The 22,088-nt window shown below is 41.5% G+C and overlaps 1 protein-coding gene across 1 annotated transcript; it reads left to right on the top strand.

Annotated features, from left to right (window-relative positions):
- The first annotated feature begins 8,262 nt into the window (after positions 1-8,262).
- TMEM242 (transmembrane protein 242) lies at positions 8,263-21,675 on the top strand. Its single transcript, XM_035108658.2, has 4 exons — positions 8,263-8,475; positions 10,022-10,122; positions 12,091-12,228; positions 21,335-21,675. Exons 1-4 carry the CDS (start codon positions 8,328-8,330, stop codon positions 21,431-21,433), a joined length of 486 nt encoding a protein of 161 aa, XP_034964549.1. The 5' UTR covers positions 8,263-8,327; the 3' UTR covers positions 21,434-21,675.
- Positions 21,676-22,088: the final 413 nt, after the last annotated feature.

Here is a 22,088-nt window from a genome sequence, read left to right as displayed (position 1 = left end):
TACTAGAATCTTTAAGCTAGGGAAACGGGAAAGGTTCTGGGAAATGAAAGATAGGCTCACTGAAAAAAAGGCAAGTTTACATGGTGGCTTCTGCATAAGAAAAGATAAGGCTGATGGAAATGAATACTGCATAATTTATTTACTTAAACATTTTAATTCAATAATTTCTAGGCTGCTCCACATCTCAAAGGCTCCTGCTGAATAACAATAAGTTAGAGATGTATACATAAAATGTCCAATTAAAATTAGGTATATAAAACTTAAGTAATAAATTCTTCCTTTTGAGTCTAGACTGTATAATATGCTTTACATGGGGCTCATTTTGATCACAGTTTGGAAGCTTAACCCCAACTGTGAAAAGCGAGCACAGGGAAAGAACTCTTACAATGCTTCTGAAAGTTGCTGAGATTCAAGAAAATTTCCAGGGGAAAGCCTTCTACAATGAACTAAAGCCATGGATAACATATGTCTGTCTTTACTTCCTATCCAGACTTGGTATGCAGATGTGAAGCTTGAGAGGTTGATTTGTCACTATTGAGGAGCATGGTGAGAAAACCTCAAGAGGTTATATCTCACTGGCCTGGCCTCTGAATCTGGCCTCAGCACTCTGACTATAACAGCAAGCTTGCCATTGAAGAGCTCAGCTTCCGTACTGGCAAAACCCAGAGATGCATTTTAAATAAAAGGACATTCTACTCATGTAAAAACACGCCGATTCCCAGACCACATCGTCACATCGTAAATTCTGACGAGTTGTTTGTTTCAAAGAGCGTGGCACAACGTAGCCAAATTGCTCTCGCTGACGGGAGAACTTCTGAGGTACATTCGGGGGGTTCAGTGTTTGTTCCTTGTCTGCGTGAGTGTCTGGAGAATGTGTTATGTGTGCCCTCACTAAGAAGCAACTTAATGTCAGTAGATTGTTTGCTAAAAGCTGGTTTCAAAGTACATTTTGAAGAAAACAGCTGTGTTATCAAAAAGAATGGTGAGATTCTGGGAACTGCTAAGTCAGAGGGAGGTTTGTTTATGCTTAAAGCAGGTTCTCCAATTTCAGCAGTAGTCAGTGAATCTCAGCCTGTGTTGGGTAACAAAGCTGTGCATGACAACTGTGTGCATTTATTACATAGAAAAATGGGACATGCTGGTTGGAAAAGTATTTTAAAAATGCCTATGCTAGCTGATGGGTGCAAACTGAAGAATTGTAATAAATTTTTGGATTGCAATGTTTGCAAAAAAGTTAAAACCCAGAGAGTATCATTTCCCAGAAGTGATAGAGTGAGCGATACACCGCTACAGCTTGTTCATATGGATGTAATTGGTCCATTTGCTGTTAGCAGAGGTGGAGCGCGTTTTTCTTTGACTATTGTGGATGGCGCAACGCGTTATTCCTGGGTTTATCCCATGAAAAGCAAGGGAGACGTGTTTACCAAGTTCAAAGGCTGGGTGGCGTCTGTGGAGAGGTTTTTTTCTCTCAAACTGAAAAGGATTCAGACGGATAAAGGTGGAGAATTTTTGTCAAATGCTTTCCGTGATTGGTTGCATAAACGGGGCATAGGGCATAGAAAAACAAACGCTTTTTCTCCTGAAGAAAATGGAGTTGCGGAGAGAAAAAATAGATCTTTACAAACTATGATGTTTTCTATGATTGAAGATGCTGGGTTACCAATGTCCTTTTGGGCGGAAAGCATGGTTACATCTTGCTATCTTCAGAACAGACTATTCCATCAAACCATTGGTACAACTCCTTATTTCAAATTGTTTGGAAAGAAACCTAAAGTAGACCATTTGCATGTGTTTGGGTCAAAAGCATGGGTACTTATTCCCAAACAGGTACGCAAGAAAGGAGAGCCTAAAACCAAGCAGCTAATTTTTGTGGGTTATCAAGAGCTTGGGAAAGGATATAGGTTTGCAGAAGGAGCAAATGGAATTGTAATTTCCAGAAATGCCACTTTTTGTGAGCATAGTGGTTGGGAGAAATTACATGCTAACACAGAAATTTGGTTTCAATCTTCCCAAGGACACAGTGTTAGTAAAAAAGAGCCTGAGAGTGGAGAGTCTGAGAATGAGGGGGAGAAAAGTACAGATAAGACATCCTCACAGCAAGAAACTAGTCAGACTTCACCCGTTGCTAAGGAACCGAAAGGGGGGCGAAGTTCTGAGGGGGAAAGTGAGACTGCAGAAACTTTTTCTCCCAGGCGATCTCAGAGGAAAAACAAAGGTGTACCACCAGAACGTTATTCTCCTGATATGGCTAACGTGTTTAATGTTTTAGTGGAGCCACAAAGCTATCAGGAAGTGCTGAGTTTGCCAGAAGAGCAGGCTAACATGTGGTTACAGGCTATGCAGGAAGAGATGTCTTCTCTAAATGAGCATAAAGTTTTTACACCAGTAGCAAAGCCTGAGGGGGCTAAAATTGTGGGCTGCAGATGGGTGTATAAGCTTAAGCCTCTAGTAACAGGAGGATACAAACACAAGGCTCGTTTAGTAGCACAGGGGTATACTCAAAGACCTGGACTGGACTTTGACGAGACTTTTGCCCCGACTGTCAGGCCAGAAAGTGTAAGGTTACTTCTGACAATAGGAGCTAAAAGAAAGCTGAAACTCAATCATTTTGATATACAAGCTGCATACTTACATGCATCTTTAACTGAAGAACTTTACCTTACTGAGCCACCTGGTTTTGAGACAGGGTGCAATAGAGTGTTAAAGTTAAATAAAGCTCTCTATGGGCTTAAGCAGGCTGCTAGATCCTGGAATAAATGTCTCCACGAAGCATTGGTATCTTTAAATTTCAAACAGAGTGTAGCAGACAATTGTGTCTATGTACGTGGAACTGGAAGTGAACAAGAGTTGTGTCTAATATATGTTGATGATGTCTTATATGGTTGCAGGTCAGACAAACAGACAAAAAGGTTTGCAAAACAACTGTCTAGCAAATTCAAAGTAAAGGACCTAGGTCCAGTTCGATCATATTTAGGCTTGGAAGTGTGCTGGGCCAAGGATGGTAGTTGTTTGATAAATCAGCAGAGTAAAATCAAGCAGCTTTTAATTAACTATAGGATGCAAGACTGCAAAGGAACTGCAGTACCTATGGAGCCTGGATTTATAAAATCACTTCACACAGATGAGAGCTCATTGTTTTGAACACCCTGAACTATATCAATCAGTTATTGGGAGTTTGTTATATCTGGCACAGTGGTCCAGACCAGATATTAGTTACGCAGTTGGCATATTAAGCAGACTGGTTTCAAAACCTACGCTTAATGCCTGGAAAGCAGTGAAACAAGTACTAAGGTACCTTAAGCAAACAATTGGCTATGTTTTACAATTAAATTCAGAAGGAGATGAAGTACTGTATTGTTACTGTGATAGTGACTGGGGAAATCTGCCAGATCGAAAATCTGTTACTGGTTTGGTCATTATGTTTGGTGGGGCGTTAATTACTTGGCGGTCCAGGAAGCAGAACGTAGTAAGTGGATCGTCTACTGAATCGGAATTTGCTGCAATTAATGAATTATGCAACGAAGTGATTTATTTCAAGCAGTTGTTAACAGATATAAATGTAAATTGTGAACAACCTGTACAAGTTTATGTGGATAACCAAGCATGCATAACTTTGAGTAATACAGAAGGTTTGAAATCACATTCAAAACACATTGCAGTGAAATACCAAAACGTACGTTGCTGTGTACAGAATGATGTGATTAAATGTACTTATGTATCTAGTGAGGAAAATATTGCTGATGTGTTAACTAAACCGTTGTCAAAGATCAAGAACAAACAAATGTGTAAAGGTTTAGGTTTGCTAGAAAAAGCAAGTGAAGAGTTAATTGGTTCAGAAGAATCTGAGAGGGGGTGTTCGGGTTTTTGCTGAGTCAGTAGCATAAAACACCATCAGATTGCTTCTTCACTCAATCGAATCTAGGTCAAACTAATCTAGGTCAAACTAATAACATTTGGCAGAAAGCCAAGGTCTGCTTCTACCTTAGCAACAGCGTTTCTATTGGTTGAGGTTCAACACTGAGACTAGTTATCTGTGAAAGCCAGTTCAGTATGTTTGTGGTGAGTGTAGGAGAGAAATTGCTGTATAGGTTGAGAGAGAGACAGAGAGGAGAGGATTTATTTTGCTTTGTATATAGAAACTCTGTTTTATTTTATTTTAATAAATCCTGTAAATAGTTTATTCTGCGTCCAGACGTCTAGTCATTTCAGTTACCGCCAGAAGCTTCCGGAAGAACCTGCGCAAACTCTGCTGTGTTCAGGCTGCAGTCACACCTGACACTTAAAAACTCTAAGAAGCAGTCTGGGAAGCAATGAAGGAAGATGATTTAACTGTTAGTTATGTTACTGGGCGTTTGCTGGAAGAATGGCAGAAACGGGAAGACAGGTTGTTGGCTGCAGAGGCATCGACAAGCGGTCGGCTTGGAAAGAATGTGAATGCCGTTCCAGAAGGGAAGCAGCAACCACCACGTTCCTGTGAAGAGTCAGCGTATGCTGTGCGACGGTGTTTTCGGTGTGGATCGACAAAACATCTAAAACGCGGGTGCCCAGAGGTGACGAAGTATCAGCGACAAGATCAGCAGCAGCAACAGCAGCAGCAACAGCGGCAGAAGAAATTCTTCAAGCGTAAACAGTCGGCTCATCTTGTGACAGCCGTGGTCAAGGTTGCTAATGAGAAACAAACAACTCGTCAGAATTTACGATGTGACGAGTGGCACCTGAGTCAACCACCCAGACAGTTTGTTTCTCATTAGCAACCTTGACCACGGCTGTCACAAGATGAGCCGACTGTTTACGCTTGAAGAATTTCTTCTGCCGCTGTTGCTGCTGCTGTTGCTGCTGCTGATCTTGTCGCTGATACTTCGTCACCTCTGGGCACCCGCGTTTTAGATGTTTTGTCGATCCACACCGAAAACACCGTCGCACAGCATACGCTGACTCTTCACAGGAACGTGGTGGTTGCTGCTTCCCTTCTGGAACGGCATTCACATTCTTTCCAAGCCGACCGCTTGTCGATGCCTCTGCAGCCAACAACCTGTCTTCCCGTTTCTGCCATTCTTCCAGCAAACGCCCAGTAACATAACTAACAGTTAAATCATCTTCCTTCATTGCTTCAAAAGTCATTACTAAATTGTCCCAGCTTTCAGGGAGAGAGCTCAAAATGATAGACACTTTCTCCTCCTGGGCTAATGTACAGTCTCTTTCCTGAAGTTCTACAAACTTCATCTGTAAACTGTGCAGATGATCATGCATTGTCACTCCAGGCTGTAACATCGCCTTGTATAATGACTTACGAATAGATAACTTGGAAACAGCAGTTTCACGCACATGTAGGTCTTTTAACGCTTTCCACACACCTTTGGCTGTTTTAATCCCCCGTACATGCGGTAACTGGGAATTCTCAAGCCCCAAGATAATGGTGGCCCTTGCTCTTTGGTCATTATCCAGGTCTTCATCATCTGGCTTTACAGGTGGCTTATTTACGGCCTGCCAGAGATGTTCCCTTTGCAGCACTGCCTGCATGCGTTCAGACCATAGCAAGTAGTTGCTGTCATTCAGACGCTCAAACGCCATCTGAAACGGTTGTGACGCCATCTGAGAGCAATGTTCCCTGGAACCTGGAACCAGCTACTCACGGCCTCCGAGAGAGAACAGGAAACACAGCATCCAGCACTTCCACGCTGCAGCTGTTGTCCAAACGATTCCACACGTCCACGGCTTCACCAGCTCACTGATGCCAACACGCCAGCCAGGAACCAGCCAGTGTCCTTCCCATAACCTCTTAGAGTTTTTAAGTGTCAGGTGTGACTGCAGCCTGTACACAGCAGAGTTTGCGCAGGTTCTTCCGGAAGCTTCTGGCGGTAACTGAAATGACTAGACGTCTGGACGCAGAATAAACTATTTACAGGATTTATTAAAATAAAATAAAACAGAGTTTCTATATACAAAGCAAAATAAATCCTCTCCTCTCTGTCTCTCTCTCAACCTATACAGCAATTTCTCTCCTACACTCACCACAAACATACTGAACTGGCTTTCACAGATAACTAGTCTCAGTGTTGAACCTCAACCAATAGAAACGCTGTTGCTAAGGTAGAAGCAGACCTTGGCTTTCTGCCAAATGTTATTAGTTTGACCTAGATTAGTTTGACCTAGATTCGATTGAGTGAAGAAGCAATCTGATGGTGTTTTATGCTACTGACTCAGCAAAAACCCGAACACCACGGGCCGGATTGAGAAGGTGATTGGGCTGCATCCAGCCCACGAGCCTTAGGTTGCCTACCCCTGGACTAAAGCCTCTTCTTTTGTCGGTACAGAAGCTGATCTGCTTTAGTCTGATTCCAGTCAGTATTGATGCAGATCAGGCTGGAGAAGCAGGGGTAGTGAGCTCTGCAGCCAGATATAATTGTTCACAGGGGGGGGGCTTTTTTTTGGTGGCTAGCTTGCTGAAGTCATGGAGTGGAATCAGACAGGAGAAAGGGACAGTGTGTGCAGGGTACAGCATAGAAGCTATTTTATTTATTTAAATAATTCATATCCTGCTTAATTATTACTATCATGTCTAAAGGGTGTGTATGAGAGAGAATGTGGTGTGTATTCTGGGTGAGTGTGTGTATGTATGAAAGAGAGAATCAGGTATGCATCTGCATGTATGTGTGTATGTTTTGGCCCCATCTACTGTTGCTTGTTGGACCCAACCACTGTTTATGCCCCAGCCACTTTTCTCCAAAGGAATGTAACTCTTGGGGGAAATGTTTGCTTAGGCTATTCCTGTAAAGAGGCAGGCTGATTTGTTCTGCCCTAGTTAAAGGCACATACTCTGTTTACCGGTATATACTACAGGTAACTAACTACCGTAGATTACTTTAAAAGTTGTTCAGCAAGAATGCTTGTAGGAGCGAAATGATCAGAATGTATGATACTCATTCTGTACCATTTACATTGGCTGGGTCCTGATCTTTGTCTTTAAACCCTAAGTTGTTTGGAACCATGTTACCCAAAATTCATCCTGCTCCTTTATTAGCTTGCCCAAGATGTGTGATTGGCCTTGGAGGGTTTGCTCTCTGGCCCATCAATAGGAGAGGTTTGGCTAGCAGGTACCAAAGATAGCGGCACTATGCTTATAAAATGTGAATCCCCAGAAAGTATGCATGGTCCAACTTTAGTCATTTTAAAAATACTCTCATGTTTATTTTGATCAGCATTTTATGGTGACCCTGCCATGGGTCTTTTGTTCTTTTTTATGGCTTATGTTTTAAAACTTGCTTTTATATATAATTTATTTATGCTTCCTTGTTCTAAAAGATGCAATATAAATCCTCTAATGAAGAAATATATGAAGTTCAAATGTCCATCAAGGACAGAGCCACACAAAGCACATTAAAACCGCACAGCTACAAATGAAAGTTTTAAATATGACAAATCTTGCTAAACAGCTTTTGTGAAAATCACTCATTACAATAAAAAATTCAGTTCAGAAGAGTCGGGGCCAGCTCTAAGTCTGAAGGTTCCTTAAAAAAGCGCCCTTTAATAGACTTTGGTGGGCCTACCTGGCTCAGCGGTAGCCAGCAGCAATGTCAACCCCAGGAGGCACCATCTGATTTTCCCACAATACCTTGGAACTAGAACCAAAGAATACTTGCCCCAAACCTGGATCTTGACCTCCATGAATTCTCCTTTCTATATGCCTATTATTTTCCTTGCACCATCATAGTTTCCAGCTGCATAGCTTGTTTATGACCAGCTCCTGCTCCTTAGGGAGATTTGGCTGTGGAGCTTCTGAAGGAAACCATCACGAAACACAAAACAACCCGCCTCAATTTTTATCAAAGCAAAAAAGGGAACTATTATGGTGCAGGAGGGAGGCGCAGAAGAATTCAGTACAGTATTCGGGAAAAAGAAGGGCTACTGCTTGCACAGGCCGTAGCTTTGAGTGAGGCAAGATCAGCCCCGAGGCAGAGCCAATGCGCGCTTACTCGGGAGTAACTCCCGCAGCGTCCAATGAAACTTCCTTCAAATGGAGGCAGGGTTACTTCCGTGCAGCGCGCTTGCTCGGAGGCAAAACTCGCTGAATCCAACTGCGTTTATTCCCGAGCAAACCTGCAGCTGGAAACTGGGAAACGGTTCCGGGGCTGAGCGAGCTAGTAAGCCCCGGCCCCCGAAAAAACGCCCGGGCGGCGATAAGACACCCGCCCGGCTGGTGGGCCGGCCTTGCTTTGGCTTCCGCCGTCGATCCCGGCAGCACACGGAGCGAGTCCGCCTCCAGCGGCATCTCCATCCGGGTGGCGGCGAAGCGGGAGAGAGTCCCTCAGCCGGGCGCGAGTGGAAGGATGGGGCAGACTGGCCCCGAGGAGGCCGGCCGGGATGCGGCCCAGGGGAGCACCGTGGGCCTGGCGGCGCCGCCTCAGCCGCGGGGCAGCCCTCAGCCCGCCGCGGCGCAGACGGAGGAGTCGCAGCGCCGCCTCTTCTTAATAAAAGGTCCACGGTCTCGCCGCCCTCCCTGCGCGCTCGGTTTCGGAACAGGAGGGAGGGAGGGAGCGGGATATGGAGCCCGTGTGTATGTCTCTGCTTGTGGCGTGGTACCGGTTGTGGTTGCTCAGTTAGTGGTGAGGTAAAGGCACTTCGTGCATGCTCGCTTCCCCATATTCCTGGAAGTAATCCTATACATTAAAACCCAGGCTGAACCGCATCCAGGTTAAAATCCGAGCGGGTCTGGTTCAATGAGGAGAATAGTAGTAGGTAGACTTGTGCTGCCCAAACACGAATTGCATGGGGTATTTTGGAGGTATAAAAGTTCACATTCTTGAACTCGGGGGCCGGAGCATTTAAATTGCCGCAGTTGTAACAGTGAGCTACTAAAAATTAAGAGATGTGAACTGTCGTCTTTTAGGATTAAAAGTGGTATATACTGTAAATACTTGAACTAAAATAATTACTATACCGATTACACTTCCTTGTTAAGTAACAGCCAGGAGTCTGTATAATTTATCAAAATTGTGCATATGTGTGCTAAGTGTACACATGGGATTGTCTAGTGCCTGTATGCCAAGTGTACACACTACACAGTGTGTTTATGTGCAAGGGCTGAATATGCTAATCTACACCAAAGTTGCCCATTATTTTCTATCTGGAACTGATTTCTGTGAAGGAATTTTGGTCTATGGACATACACACGCATGGCAGCTTCTTGCATAGACAGGTGGCACGTGAAGTGTCCCTAGAAAAGCCTGCAAACTGCACAGTTGGACAATACCTTTATTAGGACCAACCAAAAACTGTGCAAGCTTTTGTTCTATATCCCTTCACCCCGGGCAACTCAGTGTTCAAAGTAAGATGTCTGCCCTGCTAGCTGTGCTGGACCTGGAATGGTCCTACCCGCTGTATGAACTAGTGAGATATCAGCATAAACTACTGTACCTGGGCCCACTGTGGGGAATTGGATGTACTCAAAACGTCTGGTTCTGTAAATCAGAGCTATTGTGATGGACCCTATAGGATTTGGAAGAGTGGATCTCTTAGACTTAAGGAGGCCAGAGCTGGAGACTCATCTGCTGTATGTGGCATATCCTCTTCAAATACCAATACATGTTCAAGTGACAGCTTGAAGTAATTAATGCTGTAAAAAGCTGCATTATGTCCTCCTCTCAGAGCAGGGAGCTGGTGGTGCGGAGCAGCTGCACCAGAGGCACTTGAATGTGCCAGGTTGTCTTGACAACTGTGAGATGTAGAGGACCAGGCTCTTCCCAACTGTATATCTCTGTTCTTATAATTTGTACCATGGGCAAACTTCAGACAGTCACCTAATACTACTTCCAGAATTATTCAGAAATTTAAGATGCCACTGTGAACTTGAGCAGCAATACCCATCTTATTTTGGTAGTTTACCAGGCAGCTTGATAGCTGTTCCCTTCCTTTTGGGAAGCACGGTTCAAATGGTTTTTGAAGTATTTCATTTATTTGCCTTTACCTAGGCAAAGGTTACCTAGGTCTGGTTGTTTTACTCTTGTTTTCATTTTGTTGGCAGGTGGAATCTTTCTTACTACAGTTGCTACTGCAGGAATTCTAGCAGGTTTTGGTACAACACTTGCCATGGCTAAAAAGAAAAACCCAAACTGGTTCAATAAGGTTTGCTTATTTTAAATTTCTTTGCAACTGTGATAAAAATGTAGCCTCGTAATGGTGTTATTGCCTGGTTCCTTTTAAGGGCCAATCATTTGGAAAATAGAGTCATTGTTTAAAGAAGATAGCATGGCCATAATTGCAGAATACAGTTAGGCCTGTGGTAGGTTAAAACCAATGTGGTTTTTTAAAATTGAAAATTTTGTTTTTAATTTAAAACAGCAGCAGCAGAGGCTGCACAGTACTGACTCCAGATGCTCTCTGTCTCTTGCACCTTGCAATAACTGCTGTTTTCCAGTCAGCAAAGGCATTTTAAGTGCTATATCTGTTCATGTCTCCCACTTTATAATCAATGTTAAAACTGGTTCTCTGGCTTGCCAGCATAGAAATCCTAACTCTGCCATGCCATCAGTCTCAACTTATGAATGCTTATGACTCAACCAATCAAACATTGTGGACATTTATTTTTCATCTCCTTGAAACCTTGCTTTGCTGAGTAACTTGATTGTACAATGTTCTGAGCATTTATAGCCCAATATGATCCATGTTTACAAGTCCATTGATTTCAGTTGGTCTATTCTGAATATGAGTAATGTTAGCTGTTTCTTCTCCAACTCACTCCTTCCCATGGTCTGTCACCTCTGTCCAAAACAAACCCCTGAAAATGTGAAATGTTTCCAAGATGCTTGGAGTTCTGTTTTCCACGGCACATACTGTATTCTGTTAGGATTTTGTTGTTATTCAAATACAGAGAAGCGCCCTAAATTAATAAAAGAAACTCTATAATGTAAAAACAGCAGTTAATAAACATGTGACCACCATCCCTTCTCTTAAAATAGTAGCATTTCCCCTTTTTATCAATGAGATCTTTTCTTCTTTAGTGAAGTTTCTAGCAATTAGTTCATCACTTGTCTTGAAGGTATAAATAGCTTTTGCACACATCATATGACAAAAATTGTCTGTAAACAACGCAGTGTAGCCGAGTATTTTATACCCTTGAGGCGTTACCTCATGTGCGAATGCTCTTGAACGAATAAACCCAGATTCATAGTCTTCCATTATTGCTCTTTCAAGGCTTTTCTGCTCAACATTTTTACAAAAATACCCTGAATGTATTTTCATTTCAAAACTTGTTGAATCCTTTCATAATACAAAGTAGAAAGAATATTCATTTTATACATTCTGTTTGGATTCTTTTACATAGCAAAATTCACACAAAAACAGCTGTGGATATATTCACAACTGAACGAAGATTCATGAGAGGTTTCATAAACAATAAGATCCTGCAGGAGTTTAATGTAATGTGGGCATAATACACTATGACAGCCGTCCAGTGAGGTGGTTTGTATTACCTCAGTCATGCCCCTTGGCTGAACTTCTGGACTATCTTTTTGAAGTTGGGGCTGTTTAAAAAGTTGCACAAAGTTCCAGTGAAGATTAGCTACTGAAAATGGAAATTGAAAGTACGAAAACATTCATGGATTATACATATGTGAATGGTGGCCTATATGTATTGTTACAAATACAAATGTAGAGTAGTTTTGTACTGGTTCAAGTGCTCAGTTGTGACTACTAGCCAAAAAATTCTGGGTATTGTATGAAAATCCTCTGAATTATCTTTTAGAAATCCCTTTCACTCTTAATGGAACTGCAATTTGCCAGAGCTCCTTAAAAGGAAACTAACGGTTTAAACTTGTCTACCTGACTTAACCTGTATGCAAACATTCAGACATTTTTTTAACATAAGTATCTCTGGATAAATCAAGACCAAATTAGTGTTTTAAGCTTCTCTCCAGTAACCATTCTTTTGTTAATCACTTGAATGTTTGGAAAACTAGGAGTGATATACACAAGTCATATGTGATAAGAAAACATTCTCAGAAGGCGACTTGCCCTACCTTACTGAAAATGCTTCTGTGTTGGCTCACTATGATATTTTTCTGTTCATTAAAACAAAAACAAAACTTCTTCTAGGGTGTAGTTGCCACAGCTGTTTTACCAGAGAGTGGTTCGTCCATTGCCTTACGTGCCTTAGGATGGGGTTCACTTTATGCCTGGTGTGGAGTTGGACTGATCAGTTTTGCCATCTGGAAGGCTTTGGGAGTTCACAGTGTAAGTAGCATTACTTTATGAATCATTATGCTTTTGAAATTCCCGAAAGCTTATACGCTTTCTTATGCTTGTTTATATTGCATCATGTGTGAGCCTGGTTCTTTATAATAACATACTTTTTTTAAAAAAAAGAAAAGAAAAAGTCAGTCTCTTGTTCCTAGAATCTTACAATTTACTTTTTGTTAAAGATCAGACAGAACAAAATGGAGGGAACAGAAAGGCAAAGATAGTAAACGGAGAAAGGGGAAAACAAAAGAGACAAGGAGAGCAAGGGGTGAACATGCAACATAAGAGCTGCATACTCTTGAGACTTTGTTTTGTAAATATTACTGTACTTTATGTTTCATAATGCTGGGTAGGACCTGAAAACCAATTGATACAAAATGCTTGGGCTCTCCCCCACGAGTGGTGATTTTTTCTTTCTTAATATCTCTCCTCCTCACCTCCCCTGGGCATAATATATAAGCTATTGGGTACTAAATCAGGAGCTGGCCTGATACTGATGCTGGCCTGTCAGCATCACAGTTTTCCATCCATGATGAAAAAAAAGAAAAATAATAGGAAGACATACAGGTGTTCTTATTAATCAACCCTGAATCTCCTACAGCAAGGGTGTCCCAACTTCCAAGAGATTGCGATCTACTCCCACTATGAAAACAAACCAGCAGTGATCTACCCATTGGATTGACCAGAGCTTTTTTGGGAGAGGCTTCACCAAAGCTGTTGAGCTTTTGTTAGGGGGAGAGACCAGAGCTGTTGAGAGCTTTTTTTGTTTGGGTTGATCTATGTAGATTACGCAGTCGACATGGATTGGCCAGGGGCAGCCCATGATAGACCGGTAGATTGCAATACTGTACACAGGTTGGACAGGCCTATCCTACAGCTAAGGGTCATGGACTGGAAGTAGTGTTTTCATTTTCATTTTAGGAATAAAACTTGATGGATGTCCTGGTAGAAGCAAGGAGGTTAAAGAGTTGTTCAAGGAATCAGGCTTCTCCTACTCCTTTTCAGGCTGAATTCTTCAGCGATCCAGATAGTCACTGGCCACATAAAGAAGATTTGAATAATTCTCTCAGCTCCTCCCTTTGCATGAGACAGCAATTGTGGAAGTCTTCAGTTAAATATAACTCATCAAGTTGCTCACATGAAGAAGTGAAATTGCTGTGTGTTGTGGGTGCAAATCTCATTCACAACTCTGCTTATTAAACCAAGATATGATCGTCTGGACAGAGCCAGTGTTTTTTGTTGCCCTATCTTGTTACAAACAGAAGATTCACCAAAAGATATTAATAGATAATTAGCAGGTGGTCTTACCATCAGAAGTTACTTAAAGTTCTTACTGAAAATTTAATACCTTTTTATTACTTCAATTACCATAGTGAAAAAAGACATTACTAGGATTTTGGGGAAAACCCCAGATATGAAAAGTAAGAGAAAAAGATATGCTTGAAGAGATTTGCTGGAGTCAGACACTTACATTTTGATTTATTTAACATAAATTGGCTGTGTCAAAGACACCACCATTTGTGTTTTGTATAGTGAACTCTAAGGGATCAATAGAGAAGAGGAAAGAGGTGAGATTTGTATTCGGAACCAAATAGCTGTTCCGGCTGCTCAGCCCCATTCCCATGCCTGGTGTGCTGCTAGGAAAGGACAAGAGCAGGAAATGCTGGAATAATCCTTGTTCCATATGCATGTCATATTTCTGCACTCAAGTCAAATGTGGATTCAAGATTGATAATCTTTCGTAAGCTGCTTTCAAAGCCACTCTGAGGGTATAAAGTAGGGTGTAAGTAAATAAATAAATGCATACATTTTGTCGAACAGGCAGGTGCACTAGCTGCTCTGGCCTAAGCACTGGTTGATAGTGTTGTTACATCCTTAGTGTTACAGCAGCCATATTCTCATGATCAAATCACGAGTTAATAAGGATCTGCGTATGTTTTGCATACCAGTACTTCATTCTTTCCTTGATACAAGTGAGGAAGCAAACCAAGAAGCCGCAGTCAATCCATAGTTTCCTGTGTTTTGTGAACCATGGTTCATGGATCCCAAAGAAGCCAGACTTCAGTAGTCAGCTTTCAATTTTGGCCATCTGTTGGGACAGTAAGTGTGGTAACAGACACAAGAAATCCCAGAAGCCGCTCTGCATTTGAGGACCAACTAAGTTTTTATTTTGGTATGAGCTTTCGTGTGCATGCACACTTCTTCAGATACTTCAGTGTGCATGCACACGAAAGCTCATACCAAAATAAAAACTTAGTTGGTCTTTAAGGTGCTACTGAAGGAATTTTTTTATTTTACTTCGATCCAGACCAACACGGCTACCTACCTGTAACCTGCATTTGAGGAGTTTAGGAACTATTAGTTTAGGTGTTTTTTGATTACTGCTTTGGCATTTTTGTGTTAAGTGTCATATAATTCTGTACAGTAAATAAAATACTCGGCTGAAAAATGATCCGCGAGAATATCATCAACAGAGAGACTGCATACACTTATATCCAGATGAATCTGATGACATATTCATCTGTAAGTACATCTTGCAAGGAGTCTTATTACGAAGTCTCTTGAGGGTAGGGTTATGTGAAACAACACATTGAACATTTCTAAGTCATGTTGTCTGGGTATAACTCCCAAGTTATCTACGCACTGCTGTAGCAATAGCAGCTTGCAGTGCCTGAACTGAAGAGGCAACGAAGGATAAATTAATGCTAGCACATTAACTAAAATAGGGGCTATGGTTGTCCTGCACAACTTTGGGTCTGCAGGGTCATAGTAATAACACCAAGCAATATTGTGTTGCCATTAAGTACCCTTTTAATACATGCAATCCTGATTTTAGCAAGGGAAATCTTTAGAAGGTGACACAGTAAAACAGAGATTAATGAGGATTAAAAATAATGATGTAGGAACGCATCCCAGGAGAGTGCCCTCTAAAGATGCAATTGGAGAAGACTTCCTGGAAAGTCCTTTGTTGCTGTGCAGCTACATCTGGTGGCAGGAGAGGAAATGGGCCAAGCTTTAAAAGTTCTTAAAAGGCAATTTCTCACCAGAATCTTAGTTTTTCTTTTTCTGTTTGTAGTGTTAACCCTTGAATTGTTTTTCCTTGCAGTCTTCCCTTTTAAAAGTATTAAGTTAATGGGAATGCTCTTCCACTTCTAACATCAATCTTCTAAACAGATTAAGGAACTGACTACAAAGTACTGTAATGTATATTATGTGTAATTTTTAAAAAGAAAACCTGCTTTGGAAGGAGGGAATTTTAGAGTAGTGAAGCAGTGGGGAATGGTATTTCCTGTATCAAGTAGCCCCCTCCAAACAGCTCCCCCACCCCTGCTTGCTTCACCTAATCCTAGGCCCATCCTGGCTGATTAAGGCTACCAGGCTTACCTGCTTTAAAATTGCAATAGTTCATCTGTTGTTGGAAGAGACCCTATCTGGATCCCACTGTTCTTCTGTTATTCTGTCAATGTTATAATAACCATTTTCACCCAGGAATTTGTATAACTTGCTCAATATCAGAACATACTGATTTCTTTCATTATGGTTTCCACCCCAGTTTTGGGACTGAAACAGCCTTTGTCTATACAGCTGATGATCCACATGAGGAAATATACTGGGAGAGTTAATTCTGCTGGTCTGCTCAGTGCCTTTCAGTACCATTGACCTTCATATGGGCAGTTTTGCCAGGATAGGGCTGGGAGGGGGGAGATATATTACTCATCTTCCCTTTCAGAAGGTTCCCCACCCTGCTTTAGATTATGATAATATTCTGGCTCTATTGGTTTGGGTTTTTTAAGTCCTGACATTGTATTTTATTATATTTTCAATGATTGGTTTATTGTTTTTGTTTTCCTTTCAATGCTTTCTTTAGCTGATTTGAATGTCTCCTTCTGCCGTTTCTAAGTGAATCAGAGAGGGAGCTGCACAGTTGAATTGAAATTTCTCCAGGTTGCTCTGTGTGCACCTAAACTTATAAAAACCGTGGCAGCAAACATACATTTCTAGCCACATGTAGCAGCTAAGTACATGTGTTAAGGAACTGTGTTAAGGATTGGCTGTGGTATCTACTGCATGTACGCCTGCTTGGAAGGTTGCATTCATCACAGCATAACGTATGAGGTAGCCATGTACTAAGTCTCTTGGATCATTTCTCTTAGTTCATTCTCTTTTAGCCTCTCCATGCCCAGCACTGGTGTTTTTCCTGGCGCAGAAAGTAGGAAAAATACAAGTATTCCTGCCCTTCTTCCATTCTGATACACTGCCATAGCCTCCCCATCCCTCAGTGATCTGGATGTTAAAAAGACTTATGAGGTCAGCATTCTGAATAAATGCTGTATTGCTAGGATCAAGATTGTATCTGCTGTTTAGAAAGGCTGGACTCTTCCTTGTGACACACTACCAATTTGCCCTGTTTAAACTATGTCTGATATAGCCCTTTGCTCTCCAGAAATATCCAACTGATAGTAATGGAGACACAGTCATTATGTTCCACAAAGAGAACATTCAGGAGACAGAGGGGTGTGTGTGTGTGTGTGTCTGCCTGCCTGCCTGCCTGCCTGCCTGCCTGCCTGCCTGCCTGCCTGCCTGCCTGCCTGCCTGCCTGCCTGCCTGCCTCACAAGAGTTCTTGTGTATTGAGTCAGCAGATGGGAGCAGAAGTCTTGTCCTCCCTGCCCCCCCCCGGGAATAATTTTAGCCTAATTGCAAGTATCCTCACGAATCAGTTATTCTAAAGGAACGCATCTAATGATGACAACCTCTTTTCCAGCTTTAATTTCAGTTCCCATACAATGATAATAGCTACATTATGTCAGCAGAGAAGCGATTTGACATAAATATGTAATAGTTTTCCAGCAGTAATAGCTGAATTGTGGCAATTTATTTTTAGCCCGAAGTAATAAGCAGTGTATCTTTATATTTAATTAAAGCTGCAATTGCAACACTTTCCAGCCATGGCAACATAACTTTGTCTATTTGCCACTCCCAGCTAATGTTTTTGTTTAGGAAAAAAAAGAGGGAAGGAAAGAAAAAGAGAGGGGGAAAATGTTCAGAATTTAAAGTGATCCATGACAATTAACAAGCTATATCATCTGAGAAATAAAAGCCCTTTGTTCGGGGTGTCCGCCATAAATCAATTTTCTATCACTTCAGAAAGCAGAAACGATTTTGTTTTTCATAGCGAGGATGAGTCATAAAGGATATTTGTGCTCTAAAAAAAATGAATTGTAGTTAGTACTGCGTATACAGCTGGTGGATGTGAACCAAGAAAAATACTGTGGGGAGGAATTCGATGACCTTATAATTTATAATTTGCGTGACAAAATGTCTAAGTCTCTTTGCTCTGTACATATGTTAACCTTTAAAAATGCTAAGAATAAGCTGGCTTTGTGAGCTTTCATCATGTATAATTAAAATGTAGAATATTAATTTAATGTATTTATGTATTCAAAATGTTTTTGTCCTGCTCAACCCTGTATTAAACTAAACGATTAGAGAAACAAACTCAAAAACATAAAAAGGAATGCATAAGTCATGGGAATACACCAAGTTACTTATGAAGCCAGGTTAGATGGCAACTCCTGTGGAGAATAAAAAGAGCGCTTAGGCACCATTTTTAAAGCTTGATTCACTTTGGAAAGGCCTACTTGATTCATGGGGGAAGAGCCATGTCTCAGCTGCAGAACATCTGTTTTGGCCTGCAGAAGGTTCTTGGTTCAATCCCCAGCATCTTCTGGTAGGGCTGTAAGAGAGTTCCTGCTCTTTGGAGAGCTGCTTCCAGTCAGCAGAGAACACTGAACTAAGATGGACCAGCGGTCTGGCTCCATATAAGGCAGCTTCCTAGGATAAATGAGTTTTAGACCAAAGTAGATGGAACAGGGGCTGTTCCCCTGAACTTGGACTTGGAACTTGGAAGCTCCATATAGGCACCATACTATTCCAGCTGGTTATCGTAAGAACTGCCCTTCAACTTTAAGAACTGGTGTCTAGTTTCCTTCTCTTAACCTCCCCATTCCTCCCCCATATTTTATGTTCTGTCTTTTAGATTGTAAGCTTGGCAGCAGAGCCTTTGTCGTTTCAATTGATTGTATATCAGCTGCTCCTGGAGCCTTTTTGGCTGACGAGTGAGGTACAAATTCTCTAAAATAAATAATAATAAATCCTAACCCCAGCAGGCTTTGATAGACCTTTCCCCCCCAATTAATTTGTCAAATCCTCTTTTAATAATCCTTGAGGTTTGCTGTTTTTAAGAACAGCTTTCCCCCCATCCAATATCAGTTAGTGGCCCAAGCTGCAAGAAAATTGCTTAAAAGCAGTGGAGAGTAGTGAGGTTGGATTGGGATACTTCCCTGGCACTGCTGTTAATGTTAAAAGAAAAATGATCCCAGCTATGCTTCAGATGTGAAGGAAGCAGAAACGTGTATAAAATACACGTGGGTGACCCATTATGTCTACTTTGGAGTTTTGATGAATATTTGGAACAATGCCCTGGCTATTAAGAAAGTCTGTTTTCATAAGGTTAACTCAGTATTTCTGCATACTGTGATAGCTGGTGTGACTGATCACATCTGACATTTGGGCGGAGAAAACAGTATCTCCCTATAATGCTTTCATCAAACCCAAGGCTCCCAAATTCAGCAGAGAGCTCCATGTCTCATCTTTATGCAGTACAGAAAACGAAAGGCACATAATCTGTTTTCACTGCCAGTCAGGACTCTGAAAGGAGGTGAGGTTTTTTGAACTACAGAAGTAAATTGTAAGCAGTTCTTTAGTGTCACAATCATTAAATGAAGGCATGTCATGCCAGTGCACCAGCATTCACACTGCTATTCTATTATTTTTCAGACACAATTCAAAGTGCTGGGTGGTTGTTTTTAACCTATAAAGTCCCAGGTAGCTTGGGCCAGCCAATACCATAGAGACTGCTTTTTCCTCTGCATTTTAAGATCTGCTGAAAGCATCTTTTCCCCCCACCCCTTAACTTTATTTTTCAGTTTCCCCAAATGCATATAACAAACAATCCCTATATAGAATCATAGAATCATAGAGTTGGAAGAGACCACAAGGGCCATCCAGTCCAACCCCCTGCCAAGCAGGAAACACCATCAAAGCATTCTTGACATATGGCTGTCAAGCCTCTGCTTAAAGAAGGAGACTCCACCACACTTCTTGGCAGCAAATCCACTGTCGAACAGCTCTTACTGTCAGGAAGTTCTTCCTAGTGTTTAGGTGGAATCTTCTTTCTTGTAGTTTGAATCCATTGCTCCGTGTCCATCACAAGGAACATTCCATGCATATGCAATGTACAGTCATACCTCGGTTTACAACCGCCTCGGTTTACAAACACCGTGGAACCATCTGGAACGGATTAATTCACTTTCCATTACTTTCAATGGGAAAGTTCGCTTCAGGTTAAGTACGCTTCAGTTTAAGTACAGACTTCCAGAACCAATTACACTCATACTTCGGGTTAAGTACGCTTCAGGTTGAGTATTCCATGGACCCAGCCACTCTGTGCGGCTTCCAACAAAATATTAAAATACAGTAGTCCAAGCAAAGGAACATAGACACACATTGTCAGTGGCTGCCCTGCAATTGGGGGACACTGCTCAGCTAGAGCTGGGGTAGGGAACCTGTGGCCCTTCAAATATTGTTGGACTTCAAGAAGCTGCCCAAGGCCTGTTTTTGTGTTTTCCGTACAGGGGTAGCCCATCCGTGTCCATTGGCCATGCTGGCAGGGGCTGATGGGAATTGAAGTTCAGCAGCCTCTGGAGTTCCCCACCCCTGTCCTAGAGGTTACTCAATGTCCAGGCCTAACATTTCCCACAAGAACAGTAGTAAAACTTCCCCTTTAGGGTCTTACATTTGGGTTCAGTAGATGTAAGGTTTTCTCCTTTTCTTTTTTCTTCTTTATTTTTTTCAGTTTTTATGTTAAAGAATGCTTGATATTTGATGCTTATTTCTGTATACTGTTTCTTCTTCAATGGGAAAAATAGTTTTAATGAATATTTTATTTTGTTTTATCTTGGGGTTGTTGTGTTTTAAAGCAACAACAACCCTGTTATTTTCTTTGAGCTCTACATTAATGGAAACTGAATTAACTGAATAAATAAAAATTAAGTTAAAGAGTAATAAACTTGCTGAGATCTGAAAGAGTACACAAAATAGTGAGGATTTTCTTTGGGGATAGTGGGGATCCTTTATAGACAAGCCTCTTCCTCTCCCCTCTCCCAATTCAGATTGGTTTGAACAGATGCCCAAGTACTTTGCAGTAGCGCAGTCTTGTTTTTTCATGTGACATCTTGTCTGTGGTAAACATTTTAAAATGCAACACGAAATGATAGGTGCTTTCAGAACTCTTTTTGTTATTTTTTCCTGCTGATGCAGGATCATTAACTATGATTAGAAAAAGACTGTGATCATCTGACTTTTATGGATAATTTGCCATGACAGGAATGGATGGTATCTGTTTTAGGTGAAAAGACTGACAGTCGGAAGTGCAATGGTTGCTATTTGTGCATTATCACCAAGGGTAATCTGCATCTACCGCTTTCTGGCAGTGTGAAGAAAATAAAAGTTCTGCGAGGTAAAATTAGTTTCAGAAAGTTGCCATCAGAAATCAGATGTGCCAAGATGTTAAGTCAAGTGTGATGGCTTGTTCTGGATAGGGCTATGGTCACCTGGAAGGAAGAGGTCCATAGCTTGGATGTTCTCCTGAGTACCACTGAGGCTAAGGTAGCATTGATGGCTAGGAGTGCCTGTTTCCAGCTACCACTGACTCTTCTTGAACAGAGATGACTTGGCTCCTGTACTTCATGCTCTGGTAGCCCCAAGATTGGACTCCTGTAGCACTCCATCTGTATTGACATTTATCAGTGTGACAATCTCAAGAGCAGAGTATGCATGCTTAGGATTCTCTTCTTCTAAGGAAGAAAGGTTTTTAAAAATACTGTTGTGAAATATCTCTGAGAATATTATGTGTTTTACAGCTTCCAATTTTCTTCAAGGAAAAAAACGATTATTTGATTAAGACAGAGTTGCAGTGTGTCCCTAACTTTGATGTGGGTTATGTTAAATGTATTTCTCTTCTCTTCTCTTCTCTTGTAGATGGATGAATTTCGGAACAAAATGCAATCAATATTTCCATCAATTCCCAAAAATGCAGCACTGCCTGTTGAGTGGGAGGACGTTCTGAAATCCAAATGAGCAGCACGTGAAGGAACTTTGACTGAATTTTTAAAAAGCACAAGAGAAGTGGAGTGGAATGGAAATGTCCATTCCAAGGAATAGGGAGAAAGAAGGTTGTCACTCAAAGTCAATTGTATGGAACACAGTGAGCCATACGTTTGTGCAGCAAGAGTAAAATGTGCTGTTCGATCACAGTTGTTAACTTGGATGATGGTAACAGGTATAATAAATGTAAATAAATATCAAAATGTGGATGAGAATTTGTCTGAAGCAGTGATCTCAATGTGTTTTGAATACAGAGGTTGCCACTGTTTACTGACAAAAGGCTGTTGCTACCAGACAAGCAGATGAAAACAGTACAGGCCTGCTTTTCTCATAAAGTGAAGTTCTAAGGTGTTAAAAAGGGCAATCACAATCAGTGAAATACACTAAAATAGTTGTTAGTCCCTGTCTGCTGGATTAGTGCTAGCTAAAACTCCTCCACTGAAAACAAAGATGTAATATTATGCTTCTGCCTGGCACAGCTCATTTCTGTTTTTAGTCAGTGGGTGACCAAGAGCCAAAGGAAAAGAATGAACAAGGTCCTGTAGATCTTTGACTTGCTCTAAGACAGGGATGGGGGACTTGGGTTCCTTCAGATGTCCCATACTACAATTCCTTTCATCTTTTACTC

Source organism: Zootoca vivipara, chromosome 3 (genome assembly GCF_963506605.1).
Source record: "Zootoca vivipara chromosome 3, rZooViv1.1, whole genome shotgun sequence".
Taxonomy (NCBI): domain Eukaryota; kingdom Metazoa; phylum Chordata; class Lepidosauria; order Squamata; family Lacertidae; genus Zootoca; species Zootoca vivipara.
This window is presented reverse-complemented; position numbering and strand designations above follow the sequence as displayed.

Excerpts from the sequence above, each read along its gene's own strand:
- TMEM242 (XM_035108658.2), top strand. The coding sequence starts at position 8,328 with ATGGGGCAGACTGGCCCCGAGGAGGCCGGCCGGGATGCGGCCCAGGGG. Across the intron at positions 10,123-12,090 it reads ACCCAAACTGGTTCAATAAG|GGTGTAGTTGCCACAGCTGT; the intron begins GTTTGCTTATTT and ends AACTTCTTCTAG. Across the intron at positions 12,229-21,334 it reads AGGCTTTGGGAGTTCACAGT|ATGGATGAATTTCGGAACAA; the intron begins GTAAGTAGCATT and ends CTTCTCTTGTAG.